The 12,558-nt window shown below is 36.4% G+C and overlaps 1 protein-coding gene across 1 annotated transcript; it reads left to right on the forward strand.

The window, feature by feature from the left end:
- Positions 1-1,789: 1,789 nt before the first annotated feature.
- Positions 1,790-4,741, forward strand: LOC139130432 (uncharacterized). The gene is made up of 4 exons (XM_070696224.1): positions 1,790-1,923; positions 2,498-2,773; positions 3,145-3,262; positions 4,461-4,741. Exons 2-4 carry the CDS (start codon positions 2,629-2,631, stop codon positions 4,708-4,710), a joined length of 513 nt encoding a protein of 170 aa, XP_070552325.1. The 5' UTR covers positions 1,790-1,923; positions 2,498-2,628; the 3' UTR covers positions 4,711-4,741.
- The last annotated feature ends 7,817 nt before the right edge of the window (positions 4,742-12,558 follow it).

Raw genomic sequence — 12,558 nt, forward strand, 5'->3', positions numbered from 1 at the left:
ATGGTATGATGGGACACCTTATGACGCCACATATTGTAACTCATTAATTATGCACATATCTAATTTTGAGCGAGCCAATAGAGCTAGAGGTCTGATTTTTGGTATATAGGGATAACTTAGCAATACAATTTTTTTGACAAAATGTCACGTGACCTCGGTGACCTTTGACCTCAAATATACATATTTGTCCATAACTCAGTAACCACAAGTGCTACAGCCTTCATGTATGGTATGATGGGACACCTTATGACGCCACATATTGTACCTCATTAATTATGCACATTTCTAATTTTGAGCAAGCCAATAGAGCTAGAGGTCTGATTTTTGGTATAAAGGGATAACTTAGCAAAACAATTTTTTTGACAAAATGTCACGTGACCTTGGTGACCTTTGATCTCAAATATACATATTTTTCTATAACCCGGTAACCACGAGTGCTACACCCTTCATGTTTGGTATGATTGGACACCTTATGACGCCACATACTGTACCTCAATAATTATGCGCATATCTCATTGTGAGCGAGCCAATAGAGCTGGATGTCTGATTTTGGTATATAGGGATAACTATAGGAGAGAAATTTTTTGACCAAATGTCATGTGACCTCGATGACCTTTTACCTAAAATATATGTTTATGTCAATAAATAAGTAACCACAAGTGCTATGTCCTTTGTATTTAGTAGGATGGGAGACCTTATGACAACACAGGCTTTACCTCATTAATTATGTACACATCTAATTCTGGGCAAGCGAATAGAGCTAGAGATCTGATTTTTGGCATATGATATGGGATTAATTAGCAATATAATTTTTTTTTTCAAAATGTCATGTGACCTCGATGACCTTTAACCTTTATTATACATATATATGCATATTTCAGTAACCACAAGTTCTATACCCTCCATTTTGATAGGATATTAGACCTTAAGATGTCACATCTTGTACCTCATTTATAATGTGCATATGCATTTCTTGGCTGGCCAATACTGCTAGAGGTCTGATCTTTTTTCCCGATTTAGAACCATAACTTAGACATGCCTCATGTGTTTCAAATTGGGAACAACGACATAGACCTATGTGCCCATAGATCTCAACATATACACTCCAGTGATACTTCTTAATACCACATTTTCCTGCCCCATCAAGACTAATACTCCTATTACAAGTGGGGACTATGTCATTGTAAATGACTTGTTGAGTTAATGGTTGTATCACAGTATTCGATATATCTAATTCTGTATTTTTCCATTTTATATCTGAATAATTACATCAAACATATTTCACTGTCTCCAGTACATTTCATTTAAGTATTTTCACTTCATGCACTTTATCCCTTTCACACATGTTCAAATATCTGACCAGAGAACAAACACTAAATAGTCCAGGATGGGAGCTACAGTGTCATTGACGCTATTTTTTCTATGGGTGGCACCTTGGCAGCGGTGTGAGAGGCCATAGAAGCATCACAGTATACAAATGCGGCTTAGCCTCCCCGCATATGGAACCCAGGGCTACCTCTAGGGTATACACAGTAATCCTGTGAAACAACAGACATGTTAGTGTAGTTCTCAAACAATTTACCTAATCTTCCCATGTATCACTCTCTGCATGTATACAGTCTGTAAGCCAGCCAATGAATAACAAATACACTGAATGCTTAATCTCATGCATTAAATCATCTTTATATAAATTTTGTCACCAACCTTCAGTAACACATTGTGATTTTTATTTGAACCAGAGCAACGAGGTGATGGAGCAGTTAGAATGGAAACGGAAGGGCTGATAAGATCTCTGCAGATTTGGAGGGAGAAGGCCTCACCATTGGCACGATTGTGACAGACAGGCATGTTCAGATCCGGAAGTGGCTGCTAGAGAACATTCCCAATGTCAAACACCTCTTGATATTTGGCACATCACTAAAAGTATACTTGAAATACTTTGTATACATACTTTTCTATGATAACCTTGTCACCACAAGCCTCTGAAGTCCAATTGCAGTACTATTACACTTGCAGTTCTGCTTGCAGCTACACTTGCACCGCCAATGAGTGAGAGCTGTACTGAGCTGCGGTAATGGTACTGCCGAGTACTTGTTTTGCACATTGACCATGGCGGATAACATTTAAATAGCTGACATGGTCAGTCTGCAAAGTAAGTGTCCTTTGATCTGTCATGTGTAAAAAAGTAATGACATTAAAGACATAAAAAACTGGACTTACAAACGGTAGCCTATCACAATTCAATGACGTAGTGATATTTCTAAACGTCATCACAAGTATCAAAACAAGTTCTATCACTCCACAAAAGTTGTTTCTTTGTTTATCGGGATTTACATTTCAAAATGATTGATAGAACATACGTAAATAAAAAGCAAAACCCCGTGAAGAGATTGTGAGCATTCACCATACCCAGGTATTTATACTTGTGTTTGTGTTGCACTCCGTACTTTCACTTGCTGCACTTATGGAATAAAATGTTTTTCTTTTTAAATTAAAGGACTGAAGAAGAAATTGCTTGCAATTGCCAATGACAGAGAGTGTCGAGAGCTACACCCGTGGATACCTAGTATTATTAATGATTTGTATTGGTGTGCAGTGTCTACCCCTCCAGGAGAACCAGCAACTGTCATGGCGAAATGGGTCTCTGTTCTCAGTCACATGGTTAATGTTCATACCCACAATGATACACTCTTTCCAGCATGTCTCCATGGACACTTGCAAGGTAGAGAAGCCAGAAAACAATGGCTGCAGCCATGTAAGTGTAGGATATGTGGTATGTAAATTCCATAGTTTGAAAGGGAAAAGTTGCTCTCTTTTTGCCCAACATCATCTTTAACTTTTAATCACATCAAAAAAACTTGTTTTTGTGCTATTTACAATTTGCCATGGCACCACTACTTAGCAATTGAATCCTTTAGTACTATTATGCTTTAATTTATTTAATAAAATCTTGAATAACAGTACCAAATTTATCTGCAACTTCAAACAAGTTACAGAATTTCAAAAAAAACCTAAACTTTAAGGAGCATTATGAGAAGTGATGGCCCTGCAAGTCATGATGTCTATGTGCGGGTATAAATATTATTGCAGAATAACTGTTAGCAATTTAACTGTCCTGTTAATTAAAATTTATCTACAATGCAGGTTCTGTCACAATGGTTAAACTGGAACGCCTTCTCACATCCACTGCACTGTTGCAAGATATCAGACAAACGTCAGGACAGGATATGTATTGCTTCTCATATCACGGACAGTCATGCAGGTATGACTAGAAATAAAACTGAGCAATAGGATATTAATGTGACTACCGGTTCCGAGTACCAGTAGTATTCAAACAAACAAGGTTGAATTGCAGTCCCCATCTGTAAGTATAAGGCCATCAGTATGGTGAAATGACTAGTAAAACAAACATTGATGTAGCTAGATGACAAGTATAATCTGACCTGTACTTGACTGGTTTTAAACAGAGTGTGAAGATAAGTACTAGGTTTCTGCCAACTGATTTAATGACTACTCTATCTGATAACAGGGTGATAATGTTAACGCCAAGAATAGGCTCATGTAAAGGATCACCTGATGTTTAGAAGTGTTTTCAAAGTGCCTTTGAACCAGTCAAATAAACAGCCAAATCACATTTACTCTTGCTAAATGACTCGTAACTTTGCTACTCATTTCGCCATATTGATGACCTTATAGTATTTGTAGTTCACGCCTGACAAAAATACCTAATTGGGACTTACAGTTTGGATACTGTACATACTTGTTTGTGTTTGACCATGCACCCACCCGAAACAATTTATCAGATTTGCCCGAACAGAATTCGTTCAAACTGTGCACTAGTACAAGACCATGGCTTACATTTGCAATTCATTTTGTTTGCTGATCTAATTCAAGGGGGCCAACTGGCAGCTGTTTGGTTTAAATTGTTCCAAGTTCTGTGCCACTACACATATTTCTTGATAGAATTTTTCAAACTAAATTGCAATCTAATGAGAGATGGCTGTTTGTTACCATTTTGTCTCAATTGATCTCTGTCCTGTGCTCTTACATAGCCGTACATTTACAGAATCCAAGTGTAAAGCTTGACACAAGGACAGGTTACCAAGCCATACATGTGCATTTAGTTTATTTCACAATAAATTTGATATAGCCTACTGGTAAAGCCTTTTTGTTTTAAATATTCTATGTCAAAAGCCGTTAGGCAGCAAGCCTTGACAGAATTATTTCTTACTTAAACAAAAAGGCATGGCATCATATCATGTACTTATCATGAGCTCATTGTTTTTGTGATATGATCAAATTCTTCATTTTGGAGTTTTAATCATTGCATTATAAAAAATGTTTTTTTCATGATCTTGTGGGGACTGTGTCATCTACAATGTCTGGTTGTTTATATACACAGATAAAACCCCATTAGAGTTGTTTCATTACTGCCTACATTATAATTTTGTGATTCCCAGGACACTGCTAGCCATATCGCACTTCAATGAAAATGCCGGACACAACCAACAGCATACAGAAGGTGGTGAGGCACGATATGGACTTCAATTTCCTAAGTGGAAGAAAAGCGGTTATACAGTGCACAAGATACTACCAGAGCCATCTTTTGGTAAACACTTTAAAAACTCTCATTGGAAACTTTGTTATTGTTTGTCAGCAGGGCATATACTAGACTTCTGGTTCAGTGGAAAACTATGTCACCAACGATGACTTGAAGTCCATAAATGTTTTCCAGGCATTTTTTACCTAAAGGTACAAAGTCAAATGGCATCATTGGATACAATAATCCCGAATGATAGAGAATGCGGAGTATATCTAACTAGTTGATTCATCCATCGTCATCTTTTTTCAAATTTTCAACTTCTGCAAAAACTGCCGTTAAGATACATGTAGCCTTGATATTAGGTACAAATGACCAAGGGAAAACATTGTTCATATTTGTTCAAATTATGATAAAATCTGTAATTTTGTATTTAAAGACAGTTTTTGGCATTTTTCATCAGAAAGAATTATCTTCATAACTGTTGGTCAGGCTACTCTGAGATTCACAGATACATTAGCAGTATTTTGCCAAGGTTTTAGATAAGTGGGGTCTGTCAGGTCATGTACACTCAGAAACTGGGGTCATGTTTGGCAATAAGCAGTCAATCCCATGACAATTGAATACATAATACAATACACAGCATGAGGTGGCACACCTATATTTTTATTTCAACAATAAAGTTAATTGGTTACTGAGTAACTTTTCTTTAACAGTAAATTCAGCATTAGGTATGGTGGTATAAGATGATCAATTACTATGAATTCAACATTTGAATGACAACAAACTTGTAGCCACCAGTAAATAAGTGTTAAGGTAACAAGAGTTTACTTTATTTGAAACACTATAAGGCCAGAGAAGAAAAAATCTTGTTCATCGGATTTTTTAAACCAAGGTTCAGGAGCAGCGAGCAAAAATTTTTATGTTATATTTTTTTTTTTTGGCCAAAGGTAATTGCGGTCCCTCGGACATTTTTGCATGGATGTAGACAAAGCAAAATAATCTTTTCCCCTTTTAGGTAGTAACCAGAAATATATCAGACAAGATACACTGATACTGGTTATTGAATTTAACTCTTTATTTCTCAACAATAACATAGGGGATTACATATACAGTCGGTGTTTGCACAACATATTCTGAGTATTTCAACATGCTCTCAGAATAAAACTGATATGCACAGGAAATCACTGAAGTCCAACAATTTAGTATTGTCCTTCAATACCTCCTGCTAGAACCTAGCATCTCTGTTTTTTCAATTTTACTTTGGCCTAATGACTTGGCCTCTGTCCGCTGTCCCGGCATTTTACACAATGGTCTAACAACTCCGGCTTGTGATCTGAGTGAAGTTATATAGTCATCGTTCAGAAGGTTTTCTTGTCCTCCACAATAGAAACAGCAAGCACCAAATGATACTGTTGTTGCACTATAGTAAGTTGTTTCCATTGGACTGGTACAGGCCTCAGCTTGGTGTACAAGTATGAATTTGCCGAAATAAAGAAAAATTCCAAATCGGGCAAAGTAGAAGCAGCGATTCTGATGAACAATTTATTTTTTCTTTCTGGCCTAATGGATAACTTTTTATTTCAGATGTCACAGAGATAGTAAGAGAAGTGAGACGTGCCATGTGCCACGTCCATATCAATGGATGCGACATGACAGAACAGGAACAGCCACCTCCCCTGTGTGATGGTGTTGAGCGCCCAACAATGGAAGAGGCAGTAGCTGCAGCAATTAGGCGATTCGCTGCTCATCCTAACCCTGGAGACAGGCGTATCTAAATCCAACATAGTCTGCTGATGGGAAAGTCTGTCGAATCTTTGTAACAACACATAATGGTAGCACAACACGAATCTCTTTGCCAAGATGGCCCCAGCACAACCTCACAAACTGTCTGTATGCTACATGTATGTACACTGTACCTGTACCTCCTGAAATTGAAATAACATTATAATATATATGACATCGTAATATAATATGCTTTATGGAGAAATTAGGATATGAATGTATGTACATGTGAATATTCATGCTTAAAGATCCAGAATAAGATACAGCTCCTTTCAAACAACATAATCTCTGTCAAATACAGAATGAGAAAACAGCATAATCTATATTTCTTGGGAAAGCTTAGATATTTTGTTTATCAAACTGAAGGTATTTATTGTCATTGTTGCTCATTTTTTACTACGCTTGAAAGCAATTTAGCATAACTGAAACTTGGTTTTTATTTGCGTAAAATGTAATGCTCAACTGAATCCATCGAGTCTACGTTGTTGGTAACACAACTTTCAACTTGTCTGGTCTATCAAGGTATTTGTCAAGTTGAGTGTCATAATATATGTCTTCAGAATTCTGATCATCTGGAAGATGGGATTTTCGTTTCATTATTTTGTACTCAGGATCCAGATCTGTTGGTTACATGTAGGTAGACAATTTGTCGACTACTGCGGCAAATATTAAAGCCATGCAGTATGGTGTCTACTTCCAGTCGTCTAACAACACGTGAGCGGAGATAGTTTTCTGCCTCTGAGAGATTGAGTGGTAGGTCAAATGATGGCTCTGAGCTTTAGCAATATATTTAGCAAGATACAGTTCCCAGCCATCATTAGTAACTTGTATATTTATATGATCACCCCATAGAAGTAGAATTGGTAGGTTGTAGCTGACAACATTTCTGTCTTCTTCATGCCTTCGTTGGTACAGAACTCTTATACCTCCCTTATCTTCTGTAGTTTCTGATATCAAAGGGGAAACCATATTTGCATGAAGATAGTTGTTTTCCATTCCCACCTTTAAAGCACCGTTCTGGAACACAGTTACCATGAAGCTGATACTTTTTGACTTCTTCTCTCGAATGGTTTACAATATCACTATAATGGCTTGATCTTGCCTTCTAGGATTTCTGCTGTAACACAGTTGTTTGGTACAGTCCCTTCTTCACACCATACCACCATATGAACATGTGCTCCCCACTTTTGGTACTCAATCCTCCGCCAGTAATCTTTAACCTTACCCAATGGACCACCATCACCAGGATGTAGCACTTTATCTTTGAACAGTTTAAATCTCTGGTGGCAACAACTGTTTCTGTTGATTGATTCATGCATGACATTTTTTCATCCTTGTCTTTGTTTTCACCACTTCCACTCTTAACTGCTTCCTGTAGTTCATTCCAGTAGTGGTTTTGTGTGAGAGTTAAGAAAAAAGTTGGCCTCCCAAGTTCACTACTCATTGCCAGTAGATCTAAAAGCCGGCCTCTCCAATAACCTTTTGAACCAGGTAGAGTGGTTGGGATCACAGTTCCGTAAACATCATACTTTGATTTGCGACCTCATCTACCGTGAGCTTTCGCATGTTACTTTGCTGTGCTTTTTTGGCGTGATTGTAATAAAAAAAGACAGGTTTTCATCATTCTGTCATACCAGAAAGCCCAATGTCTGTCCCTCCTCCACCGTGGATCATAGCTGAGCAGCCTTAACTTACAGTACTGAGACATAGTTAGTCCTCCACCTTGAAACCAACTACCTGTACCGTAGGGAAATAGATGTGGCCATGCTTTGGCTTCAAGGTACTTATCATTGTAATGAACCCTAGTTAGTGCTTGCAATTGTTGCATAAGATGTTTTGATTCACTGTTTGTTTGGGGATGTTGAACTCCAGCTACATCTGAGGTTGGTCTTAAAGTTACCTTCTTTTCTTTGACCTTCAAATGGCATCACCAATGCCTCCTTATCTTTTCCAGTCTGTTTGTTTATGTCTTTTCCCTTCCCATCTTTGCGCAGCAAGTGAAAGTACAGCAGAGTACAACACATCACAAGTGAAAATAACTTCTGACCCCACAGAGCATGTGCAGAAGTTGTGGGGTTCTCTTATTATTGCAAATTTGCATATGTTCTCTTAAATTTGATGAAAAAATACCAGTTTTATTGTGCCAGCAACAACAATGTAATCTGTAGTATATATGCAATAATTAATGATACTGAACCACTGCAAATTTTAAGTAATATTTACTTTATTTTCTTTAAGATTTCAAAGTGAACTGTGAACAATTTAAAGAAGAAAGGATGAATATGTGATTCATTTTATGACATCTGATAGTACAGTGAAACAATCACTCAATTGTGTTTTATATTTTCATTTAAGATGACAGATACATTTTGGTAAAGACATCTGTTGCTTACATACAGACTGAGATATTAACAGACATACTGAAAAAATGTAATTTTTACTTTGATGTAAAATTTTTACATGGAAAACATGTAAATGGCAAATTCATCTGCAAGTAACTGTAAGACAGTGAAATCGTCAGAAAACCCTTGTGTTATTGCTAGTGGGTAGTGTTATTGCTAGTGGGATGAAACGTCATACACCAAAGTCCCTATTTACATAAGGAGTCAGTTGGCAATGTTTCTCTACGGCCAAGTGTTAAGCTGACTGCTATCACCAATAAGTGTGGCAAATCATCTTGCAGTTTGCAGTCATGCAAAAATTAAAGCCCACTGTTCTCTCTATCTGATCACCTGTGGTGTTTTGATAAACAGTTTGCTAGATAATCTGTTTTTATATATATATATATATATATATATATATATATATATATATATATATATATATATATATATATATATATATATATATATATATATATATATATACATTTTTTTCATATACTATAGGCCACCGGCCCGTAAGTATACATATCACAAAATATAGTTACATCTCTGAAGACGCTGTAAATACAAATGTAGACTGTGCTCTACAAAAATTCATTTCAGTTATACAGAACTTGTTACATTTGGAATTGCACTAGAACGTTTCTTTGAGGCGTAAAATATAAATTTTGATAGATTACGTATATAGATACATTTTCAGATTGCAATAATTTTACAAATTTAACTGTAGAAGGTGGAGTATAGAAATATCTTGATAAGTACTTAGCTCTCAAATCTGTATAAAATGGACATATCAAGCAAAAGTGAAATTCATCTTCAACCTGGTGTGTATCACAAAAAAGACAGATTCTATCAGCACGAGGGTTGTGTAAATATCTATCTGTCTCAACTCGTAGAGAATGAGCAGAAACACGAAAACGGCACAGAGCATGACAAAATTTCTTCTTATCTAAGACTGAAAAATATTTCTCTCTATTGAATGTTCTCTTAAATTCACAATAAGTATCCAGCTTAGAGAAAAAACTCAAATTAGCTTGCCATTCTTGGATGTAAATATCCTTACAACGCTGTTTAAATAAATTAATAAAAACATTTATGTTCCCAACACCTTGGTTTATCCAAGCTTCTCCCATCCCCACTGAGAAAAGCAGCTGTTTCATCCCAAGTGCCCAACACTTTTTATTCTTTCCGCTTCACCAAATTGAAACTTATAACAGGTGTACGAGAGACGGTTTTGAGGAAGAGACAATAATCTAAGCCAGAAGTTTACAACTCTTGCCAGTCTAAAGGTGCGAACTGAGAAACGCCCCAATTCACCCTTGATGGCCAGATTTGGTACATTATGATACAATTTCAAGATATAGCGACAAAACTTATTTGAACTACTTCCAATTGTTCCCCAGCATGTAATCCCACACTTCACTCCCATACATCATGATTGGTAATATTTTACAATCAAATAACTTAAATGCTAAGCTGATATCCATTGAACTGAATTTACAAAGTGCTTTTTAACATTAAATAAAGCTTTTGTTGCTTGAATTGCCAATTGTCTTTGAGCTTTGTTCCACAAACCAGAGCTTGAGAGTAATACACCAAGGTAATTATACGTGGGGACCACCTCAACTTTGTTCCCATCTATGAACCATTTTTCACAAGATTTCAGCCTGCCTGATTTTCTAAACACAACAATTTTGGATTTTGAAGCATTAACTTTCAGCTTCCATTTACTAGCATAGTGTGATAAATTGTTCAATAACCTTTGAAGTCCAATTGGTGTTGAGCTAAAAAGAGTAAGGTCATCAGCAAAAAGCAAAAAGAAAAGTTTAATGGTAGCTATATGTATCCCTGCAAAATCATGTTCAAGAGCTTCACCCATATCATTAATAAACAGAGTAAATAGAAGGGGAGAGAGGATACTACCTTGTTGTACACCAAGCTGGCATTTAAACAAATCTGACAACCCTGAGGTGGTTCGAACACATGCAGTTACATTTGCATACATAGAACGCAGCACAGAAAAAACTTTACCTTTAAGGCCAGCTTTGAACAATTTATAAAATAACAAGCAATGATTAATACGATCAAAAGCCTTCTCAAAGTCAATAAAGGCACAGTATAATCTGCCACTCAGATCTATGTATAATGGTATGTAAATAAAAATATTGTCTACAGTTGAATATTTCTTCCGAAAGCCTGCTTGCTCCTCAATGAGAGGATAGTGGGTCTCTGACCAGACAAGTAATCTCTGATAGATAATCTCACTGAAAACTTTATTTATCGTTGGCAAAAGGGTAATTCCCCTATAGTTGTTTACCTTATCTTTTGGACCTTTCTTATGCAGTGGGACGATCAATCCTTGAGCCCACTGTTTAGGGAACTGACCTGTATTGAGTATTTTGTTAAAGAAATACAATATCAATCTCTTAAGATGTGATGGAGCATTTTTAAAATCTCGGAAGCAATCCCGTCATTTCCAGATGCTTTACCAGCTTTGAGACGCCCAAGAGCATTATCAAGTTCTTCCATTGTAATATCTGTATCAATGGAACTACTATCATACAAAGTGTCACTAAAATCCTCATTGAAGTTCAAACGCTCCAAAAATGTTTTAACTTCCTCATAAAATTCATCATTTGCAGTATGACCCTGGATTATTGGTTCTGTGAATAAACCTGAGAAAAATTCAAACCATTCATCAACTGAGATATGTGGAGCTTTTCCACAGCTCGTGTGCTAAACAAAATCCAGAACTCCTTTGAGTTTGACTTGCTACTGAGAATTTGAAGCGTTTGCTTTTCCAATTCATAAAATGCAGTTTTCTTTTTATTTTTAACAAAAGTTGATAATCTTTCTTCATGTTAACATAACCCTGGAGTGAACCTTTAGATCTTGAATTTCTAAAGAGATTTAAGGACCTACTAACACACTTTTTCATTTGGCTGCACTCCTTATCATACCAGGCATTATGTTGTCAAAACCTGGCCTGGAATTATTTACAGTAGTAGTTTCATAGACTGGACTGATAAGTGAATTGATTCTATAAAGATGGAGGCAGCTTTAGATATGTCACCATCTTCCAAGGCAGACAATACATTTTCTGAACAAACATTTCCCATATCACCTTCCCAAAAGACATTAAAAGCATCTCTATGTTTCTCATTCCAAATAAACTTTGTAGACTGAATTGGATCCTGCACACACCTATTATTTGAATTCTGAGATACTGAGGGAAAATTAATATCAAATACAATTGGGTGGTGGTCTGATTCAGAGCGATCTGAGACACTGAAATAGTCAAACATTGCAAAATTAACATAATTGGTTAAGATGTAGTCAACTACACTTCCACCTTGTTCTTTAACACATGTAAAATAACCTCGTTCCTGGTCATCGAACAATCTACCGTTTACAATTCTCATACCAGAGTGTTTACAAAAACTAAGAATTAAATGACCATAAGAATTTACAATCTGATCCATAGAGGATCGTTCTGGTAACTGTTCATCATAAGCATATTCCTCCGCAAGAGGGAGAAAACCCACATTGTCGTTTGGAATATAATCAGGCTCTGTGGCTGTTCTAGCATTGAAGTCCCCACATAAAATAAATGTAAAATCTGGGAACTTTGTTGTAAATGATGCAAAATCATCTTCCAGAAGTGTGAAATTTTGTTCATCAGCATAACTGCTGGATCCATATGGAGAAAAGTAAACAATACCAAAGCACAACTTCAGAGAATCTTTGTGAAACATAACCCATACAATATCACTAGTGGCATCACTCTTGAAAATCTTAACATTATTGTAATATTGACAGCGGTAAAAAATACTGATTCTCCTGAGAGTC

This window comes from Ptychodera flava, chromosome 4, assembly GCF_041260155.1.
Source record: "Ptychodera flava strain L36383 chromosome 4, AS_Pfla_20210202, whole genome shotgun sequence".
In the NCBI taxonomy this organism is placed as follows: Eukaryota; Metazoa; Hemichordata; class Enteropneusta; family Ptychoderidae; genus Ptychodera; species Ptychodera flava.

Coding starts and splice junctions, on each gene's coding strand:
- LOC139130432 (XM_070696224.1), top strand. CDS start 2,629: ATGGCGAAATGGGTCTCTGTTCTCAGTCACATGGTTAATGTTCATACC. Junction 2,774..3,144: donor ATGTAAGTGTAGGATATGTG/GTATGTAAATTC, acceptor TCTACAATGCAG/GTTCTGTCACAATGGTTAAA. Junction 3,263..4,460: donor TATCACGGACAGTCATGCAG/GTATGACTAGAA, acceptor TGTGATTCCCAG/GACACTGCTAGCCATATCGC.